This window comes from Equus asinus, chromosome 21 (genome assembly GCF_041296235.1).
Source record: "Equus asinus isolate D_3611 breed Donkey chromosome 21, EquAss-T2T_v2, whole genome shotgun sequence".
NCBI lineage: Eukaryota > Metazoa > Chordata > Mammalia > Perissodactyla > Equidae > Equus > Equus asinus.
In genome coordinates this window covers 50,970,201-50,993,924 of record NC_091810.1, presented here as the reverse complement: position 1 = coordinate 50,993,924, position 23,724 = coordinate 50,970,201, and the positions used below count along the sequence as shown (strand labels likewise).

Below are 23,724 nucleotides of genomic sequence, written 5' to 3'. Positions count from 1 at the left end.
ATACAATGTCCAGTACAAAATAAATAATGAGGCACATGAGATGACAAATCAGGGAGAACCAGCAGAAATTAGGCAACAAAAATACACTCATAGGGATCCCAGTTTTTGGAATTATCACAGATGGAACATAGGCAAAGTTATAGAAAACTCCCCCAATAGCAATTCTGCCTATTTGAACTCTTTACTCTCTCTAATCCATCCTTATTCATTGCCTAGATTGCTCCAGTCCTCATTCTGTCTACCTTCACCATTGTCTCCAGAGGTATCTTTTAGAAAAATATCTGACTCCGCCTCAGCCCTGTGTTTAGTAGCATTCAAGGCCCTTACAATCTGTCCTAAATTGCCCTTTCCAGCCTCATCACTTAGGACCCCTCCCTCTCACAATCACTAGTCATACAGCACAACTTTCCTACAAGTGTTCTCCCTCTGCCTGAATGTCCACTTTTTTGCATCATCCTGAAAAACGCATCTTTCAAAGCCCAGTTTAATCCTCCTTTCCCTGAAGACTTCTGAATTCTTAACTCCAACACTCAAAGCTTTGTACATACCTCTATTATAATATTGACATTCTGTATTATAATTATTTGTTTAATTCTCAAGTACAATGTTAACTTCTTGAGGTTACGGTCTATCTTATTCATCTATAGGTCCTGGCATCTAGCATAGTGCCTGGCTGAGTAAGTGCTGAATAAATATTTATCAAAGAAGGAAAGAATACTCTTTTATTTTATTTTTTGGTGAGGAAGATTGGCCCTGAGCTAACATTTGTTGCCAACCTTCCTCTTTTTGCTTGAGGAAGACTGTCGCTAAGCTAACATCTATGCCAATCTTCCTCTATTTCATATGTGGGACGCCTGCCACAGTGGTGGCTTGATGAGCAGTGTGTAGATCTGTGCCTGGGATCTGAATCTGTGAACCCCGGGCTGCCAAAGCAGAGTGCACGAACTCAACCACTACGCCACCAAGCTGGCCCTGGACAGAAAATTCTTTTTTTTGAGGAGGATTAGCCCTGAGCTAACTGCTGCCAATCCTCCTCTTTTTGCTGAGAAAGACCAGCCCTGAGCTAACATCTGTGCCCATCTTTCTCTACTTTATATGTGGGATGCCTGCCACAGCATGGCGTGCCAAGCAGTGCCATGTCCACACCCAGGATCCGAACTGGCAAACCCCGGGTTGCCGAAGCGGAACGTGCACACTTAACTGCTGTGCCACCAGGCTGGCCCAGAAAATTCTTAAACACAGGTGCTACACACTGTTATGGACTGAATGGTGTCCCCCACAACAGTCATATGTTGAAGGTCTAAACCCTAATGTGACTGTATTGGGAGATAAGGACTAGTGACCTTAAGAAGAGGAAGAGACATCAGAGATCTCTCTCTCCACATCCTCACAGAGAAAAGGCCACGTGAGGACACAGTGAGAAGGTGGCTGTTTGCAAGTCAGAAAGAGAGGCCTCGTCAGAAACCAACTCTGTTGACACCTTGATCTTGGAATTTCAGCCTCCAGAACTGTTGGAAAATAAATTTCTATTGTTTAAGCCCCCCAGTCTGTGGTATTTTGTTACGGCAACCCAAGTTGACTAGTACATAGACCATTTCTGGGATTTCAAACATGTATAAATACAAATCGTCAATGAAGGTAAGAATTCAACTCAAACTGACAAGAATGGGTAGGGAGTAGACATGATGACTTTAGGAAACTGGCTTTTTAAAAAGTTTTATTTCAAGAACTTTGTTTTACTGGTATTTCAAAAAAAGGTGTGTCAAAGTACAAAAAAAAAGTCAGTTGAATAACAGCATAGGTTTAGAAATCACAGCAGCAGAAGCAATGTACAGACAGCACAGACAAAACAATCCAACGTATGTAATTCTGTTCAGGTTCTTTGCTTATTTTGTGTTTTTTTCCCTCCTGTACAAAATACATCAAAGCATGCCATGAGATCAGAAAAAGAAAAGAGTTTAACAAATGGTTACAAGAAATAGACTCTGTACAAGAGGAGACAATGTTCTTCCCCCACCCCCACCCCCCACTTCCTCTCTTCTTGCTCTGCTTTAGGTTAAGTTATTCTGAAGACAGTTCACCTCCAAGTCAGCCTGGTCACCTTTGCCACCCTCAAGTTTGGGCGACATGGAGTTCTGGATGTTAAATGGCTCCTCTTCTTTCAGGCAGGACTTGAGAGCTTCCTGGATTTTGTGGGGAGCACTAGGATCATCCTGGAAAAGGAAAAACGGTGAAGGAGGGGCAAGAAGGAGACAATGGGTAGAGGGATCAAACAATCTCAGGCTTTTCTATCTGGCTGAAAGAAGCATAACTGAAGAAGGAAAAAAGCTCCAAGACTTGAATGAACCAAAGCGACTCATTAGCAGCTACTTTTTAGGAAAGTCATCCTCAAAAACACTGGCCAGATATAGATGAAAACTTGACAGGTAATTGGATTACAAATACCCTTAATGTAGGCCATCCAAGGTTTTCTCTTTGACAGAGACTGGGGAAAACAGTCCCTTTTAATACTTGGCCTGGTCCCTTTAAAGTCTCACCTGTTGATGAGCTCTGCTTGGCCTGCCCGGCCCCTCTTCCCATGGCCCTCCATCCTGTTGTTTTCTGCTCTCACGAAAAGGAACATGTCTTGTCAGTGCACATAGGGGGCTGCGAATAGGCCTATGGTCAGGCGCCAAGCTGCTCCTGGCAAAGCTAGGGCCCCTCTCCCCATGGCAAATATACATCCTTTGACTAGAGGCCAGAGATGTGTGAGCCTCTCACCATCAGAAGAAGTTTACCTAGCAAAAGATGCTAATTTACAAGCTGTTTCCTCAACCCAAGCCCAGATCAGTCTGGCTGTCTGAGTGGCTTGCCATACTTGGCATCAGATGATATTTGTGCTGCTGGTTCATGACCCATTTCTGATGTGTACCCATGCCCTTCTGCCTATCCATATCCTGCGGCCCTATGACAAGCTCCTGAACCTGAACCGAATTTGCCTGTGAAAGGTTTTCAGGAAACCCATACCAGCACACAGCCCTCCAATTCTGCCTTCTGGGCATTCAGAGAACTCTTACAGCAATTCCTGCCTTCCCACTACTCTTTTCCTTTAGGACCACCTGAGGGGATTAGACCCAATGCAGTTCAGTGGGCCTCAATTATTTTCAGGTGCCCTAAATAGCTACTGTAAGGGCTTGGAACTCAACTGAACAAGGGGTTGTGTAACCACCTAGGCAGGTTCATGGGTGACAAGAAGGGTAGAGAATGTCCCTATCTGACCAGCTAGCTCAGACCTTTCTTCCGTTTTTGACCACTTCAAAATTCAAGGTAATCATCATGCATAAGCACCAGGGCATTCTCCATAAAACTGTGGAGAGCTCTTATCCATGATGCCTGCTACTGAGTTTGACCCATAACAGCACTAAGTCAGGGCAGTGATTGGTTGGAAAGAAAATAGGTAAAGGCTCCAGGCTTATACAGGACACTGGGCATGTTCAAAAGCTCTGTGCATATAGAAACCACTGTCACCTGCCCCTGGCTCCCAGCCTTACTTAGCACTTTTCCAGAAGACCAGCTTGAATAGAGCAATTTAATAGAGTTTCAAAGACCACAGGAGTGATTTACAAACAACAGGGGAGCACATGTTCCCCATTTCCAATGAGACAAGAACAAGAGGAAATGAACTTCATGATGTGAAGAAAAGTGATTTAGTTAGTCCTTACAGACCAGGCATCAAAGCTGTGGTGCCAAGAAGATGAGGGCCCAAACTAAACTGGACCTCCATCTGGCCTAAGTCCTGGGAACTACTGTGCACTCCCTACTCCCAGCACTCCACCCCAGCCATATGGGCATCCTTCAGCCGAGGGGTAGTGGGTTCAGGCCTGGACTCCTCCTTGTCCAGACACAAACCTCTATCAGAAGGAGGTGGGCAGTCAGTGCTTTACCAAACACATGAAAGAAGCAGAGTCTGGGAAGTAAGAAAGATTTAAATAGGGAGGAAAAAAAGCACTAAGGGACACCATGGAGAAGTCCTAATAATAGAGTGAAGTCCTGGAAAGTCTGTCAAATCTTAGGAGGACCAAGTTATATCCACAACATCCCGTTGATAGCACAGCTGTGAGCACTAACAGGGCAGCGCTCAGCGTCTGTGCAGTTTGCCCATGGATTTCAGGTGACTTTATTCATGCTGTGCACCTGGAAAGTGGCCAGCTTCTGACACACTTGCCATTCCTCCCAGAAAACTTGCAAACCTCCACAGCAGGGGCTCAGGAGCTGCAGGCTTTTTCCTTTCCTCCTGATGTTCCCTTCTGAGGCTGGCTGCTCAGCTACACAAAAGACTCACACACACACTCAGCCACTGGCTCACCAGCTGCAGGGCCCCACATCAGTCCAGGCGGGCCCGGGGGGGGGGAACAGCACAGATGATGCTAGCAGCAGAGAGGAAAGGGAAGTGCCCTTGACACAGACACCAGCAACTGACCTTTCCCCCACCACAGACCCAAAGCAGAAATTTTTGTTTGAAACCTTTTCAGATTGTGGCTCACAGAGATTACTGGTACCGGGTAGGAAAATGACCCACTCAATCTACTTTACTTCTGTAAAAGAAATAATCACCCTATTAAGATAAATAGAACTCTCCAAAATTTTAGGAAACATCAATACGAACAAGGGAGTCTGAGGGGTGAAGGAGAGGGCTGGGAGAGATTAAATGAGCAGGCCTGACTTGGTTGCCCCCCATTTCACCTCCCTGCTCACCTGGAGGTTTTCTCACCCTCACCCTGCTGCCAGGATCACTTGTAAGCAATCAGTGTGGTGACTGATGCAATGAATAGGGCTTTACTTCACAATAAAGTGGCAACTATCATAACAGTTAATGCCCACAAGATCTTGAATATGACCAATTCTGACCTTTGGGCTAGGTGGAGAGAATGAGAAATGAAGGTAGAAAGTCTGCCAGTACCCTGCCTACTGGACAGGAGACTCCTCCCCTCACACACTCAGAACTTTGGCAGAGAGGACAAGATGTCCCCTGGGGCACAAGCTGAGGAAAGGATGCCAGGTGGAAATGACCCTCAAGATCCAAGGGAAGCCAGAGATGACCAGAGCCTCATCTTGCCGCTTCTCTGAGGGATGCTTTGAGTGCTGCCCAGACAACTCTATGGCCCTTCTCGGGCAGAGTCCACCATGGCTGACTACCCCCTGCTCTGGTCTTGTTTTTAAGGCTTGCTAATATTCTGAACTCAAGGTCAGTGGTAACTTTCATGTACAAATGCCTTGCTTTCCACAAAGCTGGGTCAGTCAAGAAGAACTGGAAACCTTTATACTGACTCATGCAACCAAGGCCTCCAAGAGGAGCAATTTCCTTCCTCTCCCTCTTTGTGAAGAAAAAAGGTGTTCATACTTGGGGTACCATAAATGCATGGGTCAGAAACTTTCCTAAGGAACCTTACATTCCACCACACAGACAGGAATTAACTGCAGACAATGAATTTAGGAAACACCGTACTGGTCAGACCTGCTGCCCCACATGTACAAGATGGAAGATCAGATAGTGGAACCAAGAGACTCTGTGGCAGGCCATCATTCTCATTCATTAGCATCCCATAAATGATGACTAAATGCATATTACTGCAAGGGGCTGGGTAAGTAAGGTAGGGATTGAGTGTCCCAAGATGAGCAAGACTGTCCTGACCTCAATGGGCCTATATCCTTGTGGGTTGATTAACATGGTCATCAATCTTTAAGTTTATAGCACAGCTTGCTTCCTTGGTTATTATATCCATCTTGAACTTATTAATATCTTGTATACCAAGTAAAATAATATCTGTTCTTTCTCTATTCTTTATATCAAAGACTTAAAAATTATCCTAGATTTACCTCTTTCATTTCTCATTTAAATTGACCCTTTACTCTTCCGCCAAGCCAAGTTTTTCTTTTCTGGGGTTTGGTGAACAAGGTCTCAATCACTATTATTCTCTTCCCCCTTCTGGGGCCCCCCTTTCCCCATCTATAAAAGAAGACAGAGGTCTAGATCTGTGCTACCCAAGGTGGTAGCAGGAGCCATATTTCGAGAGCTCTACAGCCGCAGGCAGCTGGTGGCTGCCGTAGTGGACGGTGCAGATGTAGAAAGTTCCACTGGACAGCACCAGTCTAGATTGTTAAAGCCCCTAAGAGTTCTGATATTCGATGGTCCATTATTTCAAAGAACTTCTTCAAAATTTCCTCTTAAACTCCATTGTTTCCATCTGAAGAATCTTAGCTTATTTCCCTTATCTGTGTAATGATGCATTTACCTTGAGGAGCCTGTATCATGTGCAGAATTCTTGGATTTAGATGTGACATGATTTTGGGCTGGAACGGTTTTTCTGCTTTATTTCTGAAATTCTCTTTGACAGTATTTTACTGGTTAGTCTGGTCTAGACAACACACTAAGCAGGGTCTTTAGAAAATGGTCTATTGAAACCTTTTATTGGGGTTTGACTGATATTTATGAGCTCATCCTCCTAAGAACAGAATTTACCCCTAGACTTATGGTTCCACCAGTGTTCTGTGCTCAGCTCAGCGCTAACCAGTTTGTATAAGCCTGCCAGTTTTTAGAGTCCTCACAGTGTCAAGGACACTTTTTTCCAGCCATTCCAGAGGTTTTTCCACTCATCCCAAAGAGCAACCACCATTTGCCTCAATGACCATCAGGAAATTCCCTAGCAATGAAAGCAGAGCATTTTCTCTTTGATATAGAAACTAGAAAGACAAAAATCAGGCTTCTAAAGCCTAGATGAAGCTAAAAAGCATGAGTCATCCTAGAAAAAGATCTTCTTTACTACCTATAACTCTGCTTGTCAAGGAAGTGATACACCATCACGCTCTTATTCCCACTTTCACCACTCCAACTGGTTGCCCTAAGCTTATCTCCAGAGCTCTAAGGAGTGACTCCACACTCTGAAATAGACAGAAGACATGAGCAGGGGCTGAAGCATGCATAAGGGGAGAGGTGAAGAAGACAAGTTACCTGACAGACAACGTTATCATAGTGAGCCAAGGCACGGGCATGGGGGGAGGAGGTACGGGGAGTGTCGCAAAGTTTCCTTACATTTGGGTGAGAGCCCTCGGCAATGGTGGATAGGGAGAAGTTATCGTTGTGAAGCTCAGATGGGGTCCGGAATTTGCTGGTTAGAACAGAAGAGAGAAAGGAAAATGTAAGTGAAAAGATCATGGCAAAAATCTGACAAAAGCTCCATGAGTCAAATACTGTATTTCATAAAATGCCACAGATTATAGCAAGATGAACCATTATTTGATGTACCATTAAGAAAAAATTTCTACCATTTAAACCATGATCCAATACTTCCTGATCACCTAGAGTTTTTAATATATACTTGAAGTAGCTCATTTAGACTTTAAAGAACTGACAACGATATGAACAGCTATGACCACGTTTGTGCATGCCAGACAATTATAACTACATCATGACTGCCATCTGGCCAACAGTGATTATAAGATGCCAGTGACTGTAAGACACAATCCAATTTCAGAGATGTTAATATGTGAAAAAAAATGTGTATCTTAGAATCAATAAACTGCAGCAGTATCTGTGGTGCATTGGGCACATGTAGCATTACCAGAGCAGTAACCAGGCTTGGGAAAGAAAGAAGGTATGCAGAGGGAAATAAGGAAGGCAGCATTTGAGCTGAAGGGGTGAGGAAGCCATGCTCTGTGCAAAAGACATAGCTAAAGGAGGACAGCGTAGAACGAGGCCCTGTCCCTGGCCACAGATCTTGCTTCTCCACTCCCCTGGCAGTTAGTTGCTCCTTCTTTCCTCCATCCCCATCAGCAGCTGCCCTGATAGGTGGTCCAAGCCCCTCCCTCCCCCTCCCCCCCACACCCCCTTAGAACCAAGGGTCTTGGCTTGTGATCACATGCACAGATACAGCCCCTGCCTCAATGCACAGGCACAAAGGAGAGGCCCTTTCAGGCCCACAACAGTTAGCCGAAAGGCTGTAGAGACTGCCAGCATCTGCACATTGCATGAGTTTACCCAGCAAAGGAGCAACAGATGGCGTTTTGTCCTTTTCCCAGGATTTAGGGAAAGTCCTTCAGTCACATTCTCTGGAGGGAGTCTCAGGTCAGGGGGAGGGGATTAATGGAGCAACAGGTTGAAAGGGAGGTGGAGGCAGTTCTGCATAAATTGTCTCTTGGGCCCCAAGGAAGCTGAACTCCAAACTCCTTCTTTTGTGACTCCTGTGACACTTCAGAAGGTCCTTTACTTTGCTTAGTGATAAGAGTGATTCTCTCTTGGTGTGTAAGGTCACATTCGAGTCTTCAAGGCATGGACTTAAAGCATACATGCAGGTTGATTCTCACATGCACAGAGCAGTCACTCCTCTACTAAGAGAAGAACTGAAATGAGACTCTGTATCCCCATAGAGCCCTTAAAATCCACAGCAGAGGAAGTTAAGCCTAGGCCCCTCCACCCCTCAGATTCTACTTAAGAGGTAAAGAGGATTTCCTTAAGTTCCTTGCACTTCTGTCTGGACCAAAGGTTGACAAGCTTTGAAAAGCAATGCACTGCAGTGCTAAACTCTTTCTCCTCAACATTCACTGATGAAGACCTATTATTGAGTGACAGCAGATTTAAGGGAAGGGGTATTACTTCACACTGATTTGTGAGTGAAATCCTCACACCGGCCACTGACTGTCAAAGACCTGGGAAGCAGGTGCAGTCAGGTGGGGGTGAGGGACTGAGCACAGTAACTTACTTGGGGACCAAGTAAGAGCCAAGAGTTGTTATATGCTGCTTGCCTTTTCTTTAAGCACCCGCTATCCTGGGGTAGAGGGAGTTGGAAATGGTGCTGGATAGCTGCAGGGTGCCAGAGGGGCTTACCCTCTGCTGCAATTCCAGCACCATCTGTATAGGAATGGATAAGCTTGGGTGAATCTTTGGTGTGAAAAACACAACTAGGGATGGACAGCAGGTGCCAGAAACCCTCAAGACAATGTCCCTGGGTCAGATGGAGGGGCACAGATGGAGGGGTCAGGATGGGGCTGGCTGACACAGACTCACTTGGTCCTACGCAGCTTAGTATTCTCCGTCTTGAGCAGATAGAGCTTCTTGGCGAAGAACACTGTCATCATGAAGAGCAGGAGCAGGACGAGGGCGGCTGAGCCAACGGCAACACACATCACCTGGAAATCGGTGATGATGGACTCGCAGCGCATCCCCTTGTGCCAGATGTAGTCCTGTGTGTTGCACCTGCAGCAGCAACAGCATGAGACTTAGGTGATGGGCAGGCAGCCATGGCCACGGCAAGGGCCTGGCCCCTGACCCCAGTACTTACCTCAATAGCCTGCTCCTACAACTGTCTAGAGGAATTGTGATGCCCCTAATCTGTGCAGACCTTCATATTCTTGCTCCATCTTTATAACCATTCTATGAAGTAGGCCGGGCAGCTCTGAGGTCCATGATGTAAATGAGGTAACCAGAGCACTGAGAAACTGAGAGCACTGGTCATTCACATAACTGTTAGGTGACTGAGGAGGGAAGGGAACCCTGGTTTTCCACCTGGAAGCCTCAGTGAGGACAATCAGAGGATTCTCTCAGGCCCCCCTGCCCCGGGCTCTAGGTGAAAGACAGATGAAAAACAAGATGAATAGGAGCTTTGACTATAAAGTATTAGGACCCGCACTATACATAAAAGCCTATCTTGTTGCTTTGCAGTCCCATCTAGTTCACGTGGCTAACCAGACACTGAAAAATAAAGAAGCAACAGACAAGGACAAGCACAAAGATGGGTGTATATTCTCCTCCTATCTCTGCAGCCCCTATAGCTTCCTGTCCTATTACCATGAGAACCGTCATGCAAGCATAGTGAGAATCAACCCTCTGGGTGGGTTTTAGTCTTTTTGTTGAGTGACTTTCTCCTGCCCTTGGGGACATTCCCAGGCTCCAGCTCTTCCAATGACATTGCTGTTTCCATGGGAACCAGGCTGCTTCAAAGAGGAAAGATGTGGAAGGATACAGAGGCAGGCAAAGGAGGGAGGACATGAACCTCAGGGTGAATGACAGACAAGAGAAAGGGGTCCAGAAATAGGAAAATTATGCATCGGAGAATTGGCTACTAGGGTGGGGAGACATGGCTAACAGGAAATTCTTCTTTCTTTTCCAGCTGACCCTCTGCAGTCACGGGAAGGCTATCTGTGTGAGGATGCTGAAAAGCAGATCCCTCTAGCCCACTGTTCTAGGGAAGTTCTGCCACAGCTCTGATCATTTCTCTGCAGTGGGTCATGGTGACAGAGACAAAGGCACACTGCAGTCTGCAACTAAGGGCTCAGCAGTCTCCTGTGAGTGGAATGCAAAACAGTTTTCGAGCCACTGCCAGGCCTGAGTGTACACAGCTAGAGGAGGAATCTCCGGTAGGGAGGCCCAAGTGCGATCCTGGGATGGACAGTGAGCAAGGGGAACTGAGTGGACTTGTAGAGAAGCCCTTCTGACGCAGTGACCTATCGGCAGGCCTACGGTCAGCACAGCCAGGCAGTTTAGTGAGGACAAGCTTACTCCTCCACTTGGGAATCCCCTGAGAGCTCCAGAAGGTTCTGGGAACTTTCCTAGCTCTCCAGAGGCAGCAAGAGCTCCAAATTTCATACTCTCACGGGGAGCTTACTTTGAAGGTGAAAACTCAAATCTCCAATAGGATGAAAGATTATGATTTTGCACAGACATTCCATAGCTCCCAGGCTAAAACAATCACTATAGTCTCCTCAATTAAAGTTTGAGGAGTAAAATCACACGGTTTTCCCAAAGTTGTGGTAGCCCTTAACCAACTGGCAAGGTCTTGTTGCCATAATTTCTTGATCACAGTTTCTGCTTTTGGCAATGGCTAGACAACTCCAACCAGAACTGTGTGAACACATCCTATATGAGTGACTCTAGTGTCACAATAATTCATAGAAAAGAACTTCACAGGAAGGAACTCAAGCTTTAATGCCAAAGGCACAACATTCATGCTTTCTGTATGTTATTCTTCTATTAGGACATCAAAACCTACAGAACCTGAATTCTTCACATACATCCAAAAGACCAAGGAAATAAACATTGGGAATAAGACTCAAAAAGGAGACACCCAGATTACAGAAATGCTCCTCCTAGGACCAATGGAAACAAGTCCCAGAGGCATCTGAGGGCTCTACTCCACTTCTGGGGCCTGTAAAGGATGGAGACAAGCAAACCACCCAGATGACCCCTGACTTGTGATTCTTCCAGAATAAGCTGATGAGCCCTCCAGCATGTTAATGACCTCAGCATGAAGGCAGGTGTACGGGGTAATTACTGATGAGGCAGGGGATGGTGGCTTCAGACCATGTCCCTAGGGTCACTATACTCTCTGGGTCTTTAAAAACATTCTGGGCTGGGTATCCCAAGGAAGACAAACATCAAGGCAGAAGGGAAAATGCCACTACCCAAAGTTAAGAAACCCCACCACATCTGCTACACCAGGAAAGACTCTGCTTGATTCGATCTATTTGGGTGGCTGCTCTCTGAGTTCCCAATGAGAAGGTCCTCCCTCTGACTTGACATGCCCTCCCCGCCCCATATAGCCAACAGGGAGATGGGGCTCTCCTCCTGCCACACATATGGCTCAGAGGGAGTGTTCAGCAGCTATCTTTCCCCCAGAGTAGGTTTATGGGCCCACTCTTTTTGCTAGTATAGCCAGAACTCTCCAACAGTGACCCCACAAAGCCAGCAAAGGCTTCTTTCCAAAACCCTTAGAGAAGTCCTTCATTTCGCCTTTATAGTTTAGTGGTTTGGGAAAGGACACAACACTTAGAGGAAATAGAAAATATTATTTCTGAGGAACCTCTCCTAGTGACGAGACCACAGGAAGTACACTAGGAAGTAATTCTGTAGAAGATACTTGAGTGAACATCTCTTGATGGAGGAATCCTGTGAATGCACAACCTCTTGGAAGTTGTTAACTCCCTCCTTTGTCACATTCCCTCCTTTGCTGAGTCTGCCTCACATACACTCTTCAGGAGTTCTGTTACAAGCCCCTGTGCACCTGCCTGCTAAACCCTTACCTGCAGAAGGCCCCTATGTTCTCCACCAGGTAGCACTGGCCGCCATTGTGACAGTAACTTGGGAAGAGGTCGCACACTGACCGGCACGAGCCATTATGCCGCACAAAGCCACTGCGGCACTCAGTGCCATTCTCACTTGTGGCCAGGTCTCTGCCTGGCTCTCCTGGGCGGGGCCTGAGGGCGATGCTGCTGCCAGGGACCATTCCCAGAGTATGCTGTGGAGGGACAGCATGCCACCGACTGGTGGGCTGGCCTGTCCCTGGCCCCAGAACAGGCTTCTCAGTGGGCACTAGAAGGTCATTTTCATCTACCAGGTCTCCACCTCCTGCTGCATCCTTGTCCTCCTCCTCTTCCTCCTCCTCTTCATCTAAGTCATCATAGAAAGATGTGGTAGGGTAGAAATCAGATTCATCAAAGGGGGTGAAGTCATCGTACAAGTCAAGCAGGCTCCAGGAAGGGGTCTCTCCCCCATTATCCGGGTGGTGCTCTGAGGTTCCTGGTGACCCCGGGAAGCTCCCCAGGTCGGCGCCTCGGCCCTCACCATTCAATCCTTCGAAGTAGTCGATGTCAATTATATCTGATGCTGACTGGGGCTCCAGTGTGCCCTGAAAGGGAAACGTGGGCTCTGGCCCATGAGGATCAGGTGTGCTGCCTCCCAGGTTCAGCCAAACCTCCAAGGGGCTCTCCTTGGGGAGTTCAGGGCCTGGGCTCAGCTTGTCGGCGGGGGTGGAGGAGGGTGGTCCACTGGTCTCTGTAGCCTCGGAGGTTGTGGGGGGCACCGACGACTGTCCGAGGGCCTTGTCGGGAGCCGGGAGGGTTGCTGGAAGGGCCTGGGTGTCTCCGCTGCCCGCCTCTGCGGTCACTCCGCCCAGGCCTGGGCTGTCAGCCTCCAGCCAGGCGGTGCCCGTCACCGCCGCCGACGCCTCCAGCACCTCCTCTGGCCCGACCCCAGGACCCACCACTGCCTGCTCGCCGCCGGCCGCGGTCCACGAGGTCTCGTCTTCCCCAGCTGCGGGCTGGCCGGCCTTCTCCCGCGTGTTGTTGGCACTCGGCTCCCACACCAGGACGCTCTTCACCCGCTCGTCGGCCTCGACGGCACTACCCGCCTCACGCGCTGTGGACCGGAGGGAGAGGGGCGGGGCGTCAGGGCAGCGCGCGGGGTAGGCCTTAGGCCTCGCCCCGCCGGCTCCCTCTCCCACACCGGGGCCAACCTTAAGCCGCCGCTTCAAGGTTTCCCGAGGCCACGCCCCATCTTTGAGCCCCGCCCCGAGCCCGCCCCCCAAACCTGGGAATACACCCAGCTCGACGTTTCCCCGCTCAGGCCCCGCCTCTCGAGCGTCAGGCCCCGCCCCGACACAACCCGCAGTCTGGCCACAGCGGCCTCCAACTCGGGCGCTGACAGAAGTCTTACCGTCAGGGTTCCACACCACCTCCAAGCCCCGCCCCGAAGTCGCACCCGTAGGGCCCCACCCCTCCCGAAGCTCCGCCCTGAACTCCCATCCTCTTGCCCCCATCACCTCCAGGTCCCGCCCCGAAGTCTCACCCTCAGGCCCCGCCCACCAAGGCCCCTTCCCCAGCCAGTCTCTCGGTCCGCACACCCTGGTCGGGGCCTCCCCCACCATTCGTCCGCCCCCCAGTCCCTCTCCTGGTCGCGCGCCCCTTCCCCCGCCCAGGTCGCAGGCAAGGCGCTGCCCCGCCCCCTTGCCACAGCTCGCGGCCCCGCCTGCACCCGAAGCCAGCGGGACACCGGCCCAGGGCGGGACGCGAGGGCTGCTGGGGTCACGGTTGCAGTCTGTACCTACCCGGCGCGGCCCCGGCGGCGAGGACCAGCGTGGCCCCCAGAAGCAGCAGCAGCGGCGGCGGCCCCCGACCCGGGTCCCCGCCCTCGGCTCGGCCCATGGCGCGGCGCCCTGACCGCTGTCCGCGGTCTGCCCGGCTGGCTGCGCCCTCGGCTCGCCGGCCACCGCGCCTCCCGCCCGTGCTGCGGCCGTCTCAGCCCACGATGGGCAGCGCGAGAAGCCGCATGCCGCCGCCGCCGTCCGCCGCTGTCCCCGGCTCGCGGCGCCTCCCCGCCTCCCGCGCCGCCGCTGCCGCGCTCAGCACCGCCCCCACCCCGCCCGCCGCGCCCGCCCCGCCGCACGTAGCTCTGACGCCGGCCCTGCTCAGTCTGCCTGCCGGGGGGACAGACAGACCCCCGGCTCGAGACGCGGAGACAAACGGACGAGGAGTCGCGCGGAGGCAGGCCACAGCGCCGCGCGTGGCGTTAGCGGACAGGTGCACGGGCGGGAGACCTGCGGGGCGGGGCCGCGGCCCCGCCCTCCCCGTGGAGGGCTGGCACGGGTCCCCTACCCGCGAGGAACCCGCTCGCCACGCGGCGAGCACGGAGGCGGGAGCGCAGACACCGGCAGGCTTGGGGCGGGGCTCAGAAGAGCCGCAGGGGACGGAAGCCCGAGCCCGCGCTTTGGCAATGAGCCGAACCCGGGGCGCGCTGAGCCTCTCGGAGTTCTGTGCCAACCCGGTGTTCCGAGCGAGGAAGGGTCTCGGGGAGGTCTCCAGATCCCCACCAGGGCGGGGCGGGAGCTGGCAGGGCCAGGCAAGGGGACGAAGCCGACGGCCCAGGCTCTAATCGGATCAGACCTAATCCGTCCGCAACAAAGCTTAGACCTTGGAGAGCCAGGCCCGCCAGAACTCATCCCGGGGGCAGGGGGCAAGACCTTCCTGGGGTTGTGGCTACCCTGCCTTCCTTCTCGCCTCCTCGGGGCAGCCTGGGGAGCGGCTTTTAATCCTGGTTCCTTCCTCCCTCACCGGATACATCGCCTCCGTGTGTCCCAGGCCACCAAAGCTCAAATTCCTGGGTAAACCCAAGCAGTCTAGATCGCGGACGCTAGGCGAGGCATTATAGCAGTCTGCGGGCTCCGTTCACAGCTCACTGTGCAGCCCAGGACCACTCATCCCTGGAGCCCTGCTTGGTGGGGAGGCGGAGTCTCGGACTAGCTACCTAGTCCATCCCCCTAAACCGACTTTCTGCCTCCTGATCTGTTATTGACTCAAATGATGACATCCAGGATCCCTCCTGCCCCAGGAGATGGGGCAGTTCTGATACTTGAGGGACACTCTCATTTCTGTCCCGAGGGAACCACAGAGGTGACCAGGATGGAGGTTTTATCTCCTAATCTCTCCAGCGGGTGTCTCTGGATGGGGTTGCCTTGGTTCAAAGCTTGTTTCTCTCACTGGAAGTACTGCTGCAATCTATTTGCTCAGCCTGGTGGTTCCCTCCCCTCCAGGTCTTCCTGGTAAACTCCTTAAGCCAGAAAGCTAAGTTCCTATCACCTTTCCCTCTGAGAAGCCTTCTCAGCCTGCCCCAAGCAGTTAGACACTTATGTCCTGATCTCATTGTCTATCTACAGTAATTCCCCATTGAACTGCAAGGCACTTGAGTGCACAGCACCAGGCACAGAGGGAGGCTCCTGAAGGCCTGTGGAAAGCATAAATGAATGAACGGCAACCATTTACTCCCACCCCAGAACTGGGTCTGGAGCTCCCTGCAAAGGGGCTGATTTTCTGAGGCTCTTTCCATGGCTTCATGCTGCCTCTGGGGATAGTAAATACCAGTTTGAAATACAACCTTTTCTGAGCAGAGGGCCAGGCAGGGCTTTGCACTGCCTCTTGCCCATAGAGGCACTAATGCACCCTCCAACTCCATCTCTGCTTCCCTTGTCTGTGGCTATCTCTGCATCTCCTTTTTTTTGCCTTGTATACAAATCTCTTGGTGTTTTTCTGCTGTGTCTCCTTGACTCTTGAGTGGTAGGTGTCAGAGTGGAGGATCTTGATGGACATGCCTACCGTCTCCTTCCTGACGCTGGTCTGTGTGGGAAGGAGGCCTCATGGATGGGTCCCTTGATGCCTGGGGTGTGACAACCACTACCATTTTTCACAAGATCGGTCTGGATGCTGGCCCTTCTCTCACCCTTTTGTAAAACTCTACCTACTCCAGTTTGTTTCTCATTTTAATATATTTTGTTAAATATTTAAATATATTCCTTTAAATTCAATTTCTGAATTAAGTAAAACAAGCATATGGTATAAAATATGAAATGTCTCCTTCCTTAATATCTGTTCCTCAACCATCTTCTTCCCTTCCCTGGAGACAAATTCTGTTAACACTTTTTTCATTTTGGGATTTTAAATCAACTGTTGCCATTCAGTTTCATTCCAAGCGTCCCTAGCAGATCTCACCAGCAGTTTCAGAACTGGGCACAGAACACCTGGCTGGACAAAATCTTCACAAGATGCATGGGAGAAGCTAATCCAGGCAGTGGAATATCATGGAAAGAGCAGGATTCAGCATTGGGTCTGTGTGACCTTGGGAAGAGTCAGTAACCCAAGTCTCATATATGTGAAAAGTTGTAACCATAGAGTGTCAAATAAATGCAATATTTTTTTCTGGGCACAAGGGCCAGGGTAGGCTAAACAAGAGGAGAGATAAAATGTAGGAATTGGAGAGTGAAAGAAAGGGAAATTGACCTCTATCTAGAGCTTACATTTCATGTCCCCACATTCAAGTCTTGTGTGTTTGGGCATCAGGGATGCTTTGTGAAGCAACAGCTTCTGCATGCCTCTGAGGTTCCTATTGGGTTTGGCAACCTGCCTCCAGTACCAAGGCAGGCACAGGGCCCATTGCCATGGCTACACCCCGCCTCTCTGTGCATAGATAGCCCCTGGCTTCACCAAGGGGCTCCTATCCAGGGCGGGAGCTGCTCCAGTTGCCATGGCTGGGGGCATATTTCAGTCTGGACAGGAAAACAGCACGATTTCTGCCTTTAAGTCCTCAGGAGTAACCACTAACATTTCTGAGTTTTTAGTTTTCCTAGTGCTCTAATTTGTCTTATTCTTCACAACCATAGTATGAATACCTTACCAGTCATTTTATATATTTGCAAAATGACACTAAGAATAAGCAACTTTGTCCAAGTTCATGCTAATGAAGTGGTAAGGCCAGGACTTGAACTAAGATCCTAATTTCAAATGTTTTCATTTTAGTATGGAGGCTTTTCATTCTTGCTTCTTAATTTCAGAAGGAGTTAAGATGCAGAGGTAGGGCCTCATTTGGCAAATGGAAGCCCTGCTTCTCCCCCCCAGCACCACCCGCTTCCACCTGGGCACTTAAGAGTTGATGCTTTGATCTCTTAACAGGGCACAACACGGCAGTTAAGTCCAGACTGACATCCTAGATCAGAGTAAAAAATGGACATCTGGTATGGCCTCTCTCCTGGCAGTGTGCTAGGTAGAGACACCTGGTTCAGAGCTGCAGGGCAGTCAGCTGTGACAGGTTTTGGTGATGGGCTGCTGGGACTGGACGTTGTTGCACCATTACCAGGAAGAAGGGAAGACCCGAGGGTCAGGGGCCTAAGTTCTTTGCACTGACTACCTTGCTGCAGGGAACTCTGGATTCTCAACTGCACATATGCTCTCATCCTGTAGCTACTGCAGAATAAGCAGACTGGAACAAGGAATGCCACAATCAGTTTGCATGGCCTTGGGAGATGTCAGTGTTAGGGCCAAACTAGCCACAGAAATCAACCTGTGCAAAGAGGTTTATTACCAACCAAGCGCCCTGCTGCCTCCTAAACCCTTCCTAGACCATCTGGTAGTGAGGGTACCTTAGATACCGGACTGCCTTAGAACTAGAGTGGGAGGCATTTTCTTTCTTGTCTGTTGTCTGAAGGTGGTGGCCACTGTACTGTATTAAGGCATGGCTATTTTGCTGAGACTTGCAAAGGATGTACTGTATGGCAGGTGGTGGTGAGGTAGCTACCAGAAATCACTCACTTGACTGCTCTCCATGGCTTTGGAGGGGCCTGGAAAGACCTCTGGGGACAGTAGGGAGTAAAGATGGCTTCAGTTCTACAAGACAGGCCAGAGCAGGAGGGGACCAGACAAGTCTCTTGCCCCCTGGGTTCCCATGAAAGTTGAAACAGTGCTGGGTAGTCTTAGAGTGAGCTGGCTACTATTGGTTTCAGAACCTCTGTTTAGGTTGATTCATAGAATTCTCTGTCCCCCTCCCTCAGTCACCCTTTGGGTATGGCAGTCCTGTCTCAGCTCTGTTTCAAGGAGTTCAGGATCAAAAGTGCTTCTTAATTGTGATGGCAGGCCTAAAGGCAAGACACAGGGAAATGAAGTCCACGGGAGCTGTTCACAAGGAGATCCAACATTGAGGCAGCACTTCCTTCAAGAATACACCTTTCCATCCCATTCTGAAAGATGACTTCCTTAAATGGAGATAATCCATTAACAGGGGATCAAGGTGCTTTCACAATGTTCCCAGGAAGTCTTCCTTCAGCAGAAGCAACTGAAAACAGCTACGCTCTTGGAACTGTAGGAAGCAGGGGCTTTATAATAAAAGTCACAGGCAGAGAGGTTTGCAGAAAGAAATCTCAGGGGTTGGCATTGCATACCCAGATGAAAGGGTGTTCTGATTATTCAGATGGAGGTTTCCTGGAATGAATGTCAACCCTCAGGTTACCACACCCCACAGGACAAAAATCACAGAACATCCCATTCACAGGTGGTATAAATTATTCCCTAGAAAACTTACTATACTGCTTCTTTTTCTTCATGAACACTTGGCACTATCTAAAATAATATTAACTATTTAAGTTTTGGTATTCCCTACCCCACAAAAATGTAAATGGCCTGGAGCACAGGGGCCATGCCTACCTTATTCATAACTGACTTCACTGCATGCAGGGTCCAATGCCTGACACACACTAGGCCCTCAAATGTTTACTGGACTAACAGGCACATAAAATGAACTGTCAGGAACTGTACAGATCTTGCTCTAATACACAATTTTTTTTTTTTTTTTGCTGAGGAAGATTCACCCTGATCTAACATCAGCTGCCAATCTTTTTTTTTTTTGCTTGAGGAAGACTAGCCCTGAGCTAACACCTGTGCCAATCCTCCTCTATTTTGTATGTGGGTCACTGCCACAGCAGGGTGTGTCAGTGGTATAGGTCCATACCCAGGATCTGAACCTGCAAATCTGGGCTGCCAAAGTGGAGTGCACCAAACCTAACCACTATGCGCCAGCCAGCCCCATACCATACAACCTTCTTAAAGAGTGGTTCTCAAAAGATGGTCCCTTGACCAGATGCATCAGGATCCCCTGGGAACCTGTTAAAAATACAAAATTTCAGAACTCACCCCAGACCTACTGAATCAGAAGCTATGAGGTAGGGCCCAACAGCTTGTATATTAACAATCCTGCAAGTGATCCTGATCTGCACTGAAGCTGGAAAACTGCTGTTCTTAAGTGCATCTGGGGGAATTACTTCACAGTAAGGATCTGAGAAACCTGTGGAAGACTGGTTGATTGAACATGACCTGTGATGCTCTAAAAAGAATCCACACTCAAGTTTATAAACCAGTCTTCAGGATTAACTTCTCTCATCACCCTTAGGGAAGCACAGGAATCTTGTGAGACCCAGCTGCCTCCAGCACTCTTTACTGGAGGGAAGAGTTACAACGGGTCAGAAAGCAAAGCCCAACCGGTCTGGGATGAGCTCCTTGAGGAGCTGAGTATTCACCTCCTGGCAGACACAGAATCGGCTTCTTTTGCTTCACTGGGTTCATAAGCATCTGGAAGGCAATGGCTTCTGTTTTCTGCACAGGGTTTGCATCTGTGGTGCTCCAAAGGCTATCCATGGAATCACGTGCCTCCAACTTGAGGCTGTTGAAACTGCATCCTAACAAACATTCTCTAGCTCACTCTTCCTGGAGAACTTCCACTCATCTTTCTTCATTTTTTTTTTTTTTTAAAGATTTTATTTTTTCCTTTTTCTCCCCAAAGCCCCCCGGTACATAGTTGTGTATTCTTCGTTGTGGGTTCTTCTAGTTGTGGCATGTGGGACGCTGCCTCAGCGTGGTCTGATGAGCAGTGCCATGTCCGCGCCCAGGATTCGAACCAACGAAACACTGGGCCGCCTGCAGCGGAGCGCGAACTTAACCACTCGGCCACGGGGCCAGCCCCTCATCTTTCTTCATTTGAGCATGGAAATAAACAGTGGGCAAGGCACATTCAACTGTATGTTCCTTAAGCACAATGAAGGTGGAGAGCTGGGTTAGGAAGCCCGGAGTCACTGAACTTTAAGTAATGACCAGGATCAGGTGGGGCTGAATATTTAGGCTTTTCATAGGACATATGAAGAAACTGGTGTATGAATGCAGAGAATAGGATTAGAATCCAGAAACGATGTTCCATTTATTCACTGAATAAGAGGGGAGATTAGGCTTTCTTGATCAATTTCCTCCAATCTCCCGAAACTCCCTCCCTTCATTTTTCCAAATAACAACACACAGAGAAACATGTTTGTACAAAAACCACATATTATTCCCCCCTCACAAAATTGGGTCGGCTGTATTACAGGGACAAAACCAGATCAAAGACATGAAAAGAAAAAGTCACCACTTATACTGAAACATAACAGTGTTAGGAATTCAGGTATTCTGTAGAAGTATTACCAGCATAGTAAAAATATTTCCACCTGGATCTTTTAAATTTGAAAGTGATCACATTAAAGACCTGAGGTTACAAGGGACCACAGTATGAACCAGAATTCCATTTTCCTTCTAAGACCTCAGTGGAAAAGGTAAGTATTTGGAATGAGTTTCCTTTGGGAAAGACTGGTGGGAAATACGGAAAACCCTGGCCATTGTCAAGAGGCACTGGGGTCTTTCTGGAGGCAAATGCATTGGAACTAAACTCCAGTAGGAACAAGCTCATTTCCACTCCGAGAGTCCAGAACAAACAGACAAAAGGAACAAGGTCTCCTTGGTTCCAGTACTCTGATGGTGACCAGGACCACCTGGTTAGAGGTAACACCTGAGGGTTCTGAAAGGCAAATCTAAATTGTGGGTTTTTTTTGCTTTCTGATATTAAGAAAAAAAGTTGTAAGGTGTTTTAGAAACACCTCCCTACACCCTCTCATATGTAAAGCTTTATAGAATATATAGAAAAAGATGTTCCACTTTGCATTCTAAATAATGAAACAGCCACTTAAGAATGTGAAGAGGCCTGGTGCTTTGGAAATCAAGCTCTATCAAAAACACCCTTTCCCCACCCATGGAAGGACAGAGGGGAGGGAAAAAGGACAGGAAAAAACCAAGAATTCTCAAGTCACTCATCAGCAGGGGTAGAAATGGGCTCAAATTAAGGCATTTTTGTGGCTCTTCCTCTGGAATGGCATTCTACTCTCCCAGCCCAAGCACCCTAACCCTCAAAGCTTGATGCTCTGATTGCCCAGTGAGTTCCTTGGTACCCCCAGCATCTCCTTGACAACCCTGTGATGGATGGAATGTGGGATCTCAGAAAGGGAAGGGAGAAGGTAAGAGAGGCTGTTGATCCTGCCCAACTTCTCCAATCCCAGCCCAAACCTAAAGTACCGCTTCACTAAGTTCCACTCACCCTGGCTACTGCAAGAGGTAGTTTGGGGACGTGTACCCCCAGCCATTCTAACCAAGTTCCATGAGCTAAAATGTTTATTAGCACTATCTACTTACTTTTTTTTTCTTTTTAAAGGTTTTTAAAGAGGGAGGAAAAAAATGCATACAAAGCAGTGAATAGTGGGCTAGATTCATTGGGTGGCCATTGCCACAGACTCCTAAAACTTTCCTGGCTAGTCTAGGGAACTTAGGAATGCCTTCCAAAATCCCAGCCCTCAAAGCTCACACTGCCCTCAGAAAACAAAATACCCACCCCCACTCCAACAAACTATCTGCATAGAAAACCAGAACCAGTGGGCCTGGGGAAGGAGATCTGTTCTGACGCCTGTGCTCTCCCTACCATGTACTAAAGGGGTATGTTCTGCCAGGTGGGTGGAAGCCTTCACAGTCCTCACTAGGGATAAAAATCAATGGGGTCCCTTTCCCCATTTCTTTTAATTTTGGTGCGTCTATGTGTGGCAAATATCTCATGGAACTTCACCATCAGCACCATTCTTAGCTCAGATAAGCAGAAATAAGGTCACTTATAATGCCTTAAGGTTTGTCCCCTCTGGCTATCCCCTCTGCTCATCACCATTTTTTGGTTCCTATTAACTTAGGAAGTTGTCCTTTAAAGCAATAATGACAAAAAAAAAAAAAAAGGATAATGATTATAAAGCATTTTCCATAGAAGCATAAGACAAAAGCAAAAAACTGCAGGAGAGCAAAAATGATAAAGACATAGGATACTAATGTTGACAGGACCTGCAGATAAACTGTCAGTATACCCCACACCAGGACAGGGGAGACGCAGGTTATTTTTAGGATGACCAGGGCACAGTCACCACAGGCTACCCCTTGAGTGTTGGCTGAGGACCTAACACAAGAGGAGTCAGAGCATGGAGAGGGGTGGCAAGAGAAATGGGGAAATAAGGGATGTGAGCTTGGGGCTATGAGAAGAAAAATCCTGAAAGAAATCCAAGGAAGCTGAGGAACACAAGTCTTGTCATCCCTACTCCAGCTGGTGGTGCTGGGTGTGGACGTTCCCTGCATCTTCCAGGCTAGGGAGCAGCTGAGGCTGGTGGGCCTGGAGCAGGAGGTGGAGGGACTCCATCTGCAGGTGGTGGTGGCGGCTGCTGCTGCTGCGGCGGAGGGGGATCTGCAAACACATTCGAGAGTAACTCGTCATTGCTGGAAACACAAAGGGCTTGGGAAAGAGCCCAACCAGAGAAAAATGACATAGGAAGTAATTTTCTTTATGGCAGGTAACCAATGAGGCCTGTGAGGCATTGCTGCCACTGTGGTCTATGCGGGTCACGTGCATGTGAACCTCTGGGTCACTGCTCACTCATGTTGTTTCCACTAACCCAAGTGGGTGCAGGAGTGGGAGGTGTCTGAATCTGTCCCACCCTTCCAAGAATCACTCCAGACTTTTTCAGAACTTATATTTTGGTTTTATTGTATTTTAATGGTTCTAATTTTATTTCTTTAGTTAAATGATAAGCTCCTTCCTGGGCAAGTTCTGTGTCTTCTTTGTTTCTCTCACAGTATCTAGCCTAGCTGGACAAGAAATAGATTATCAATAACTTCTTGCTGATTTAACTGACTCCACCAGGACCAGAGAGCTTCACTGGAGGCAGCTGCTGACAAGTTGGACAGTCCTGGGAGGCCCCACAGCTCCTGAATTGCAGTCCTTGGATTTTTGGCCAAAACTAGGTCAGATCCTGAAGGGAACAATTAGTATGAGTGTCTGGGGCCCCTTCCTATTTCAACTTTAGCTGCTTTAGTGTACAAAGGAACCCTAGAGATCATTTAATCCAGGGTTTTTTAAACCTCTAGATTTTGCCAGAAATGAAAACATACGAAACAAATAATTAAAGTGTAGTCTTGCTTACGAGTCAATTCACCCAGCTTCCCCCTAGGAGGTTTCCACCAAACTGGTAAGGCTCCTCAAAGCATTTTGAAGCCCAGTGATCTAATTCCTTGTGTCATCTTTTAGTGGAGGAAACTAAGGCCTGTAGAAGGAAAACAACTCCCCAGTGAGGCCTGCCTTGTACCCTGGAGCCAAATCAGAATCCCTCAGAATCCCTGAAACACTCATTTGTGCAGGAAGGGGAGGGGAGCACCCAAAACCCTCCACATTCTCAAGATGCTCCACTGAAGGTCCTTTAGGATGGAATCCTGCAGTCACAC

General features: G+C 48.8%; 2 protein-coding genes across 5 annotated transcripts in view; both read right to left on the bottom strand.

The window, feature by feature from the left end:
* Positions 1-1,700: 1,700 nt before the first annotated feature.
* On the bottom strand, positions 1,701-14,088 carry CSPG5 (chondroitin sulfate proteoglycan 5). Of its 3 annotated transcripts, none has more exons than XM_044754783.2 (5): positions 13,854-14,088; positions 12,052-13,165; positions 9,041-9,229; positions 6,989-7,145; positions 1,701-2,213 (listed from the first exon to the last, which is right to left on the bottom strand). In XM_044754783.2, exons 1-5 carry the CDS (start codon positions 13,948-13,950, stop codon positions 2,052-2,054), a joined length of 1,719 nt encoding a protein of 572 aa, XP_044610718.1. In that variant the 5' UTR covers positions 13,951-14,088; the 3' UTR covers positions 1,701-2,051. The 3 variants fall into 3 exon arrangements, with proteins under 3 accessions (XP_044610718.1, XP_044610719.1, XP_044610720.1); XM_044754784.2 differs by having other exon boundaries at positions 7,070-7,145; XM_044754785.2 differs by lacking the exon at positions 6,989-7,145.
* A 6,330-nt stretch (positions 14,089-20,418) lies between these two features.
* Positions 20,419-23,724, bottom strand: part of SMARCC1 (SWI/SNF related BAF chromatin remodeling complex subunit C1) — a 172,977-nt gene continuing 169,671 nt past the window's right edge. For both annotated transcript variants that reach the window (XM_044753984.2, XM_070493517.1), the window contains exon 28: positions 20,419-22,690. In XM_044753984.2, the coding sequence (XP_044609919.2) occupies positions 22,593-22,690 (98 nt within the window). In that variant the 3' untranslated portion in view covers positions 20,419-22,592. The remainder of the gene's footprint in view (positions 22,691-23,724) is intronic.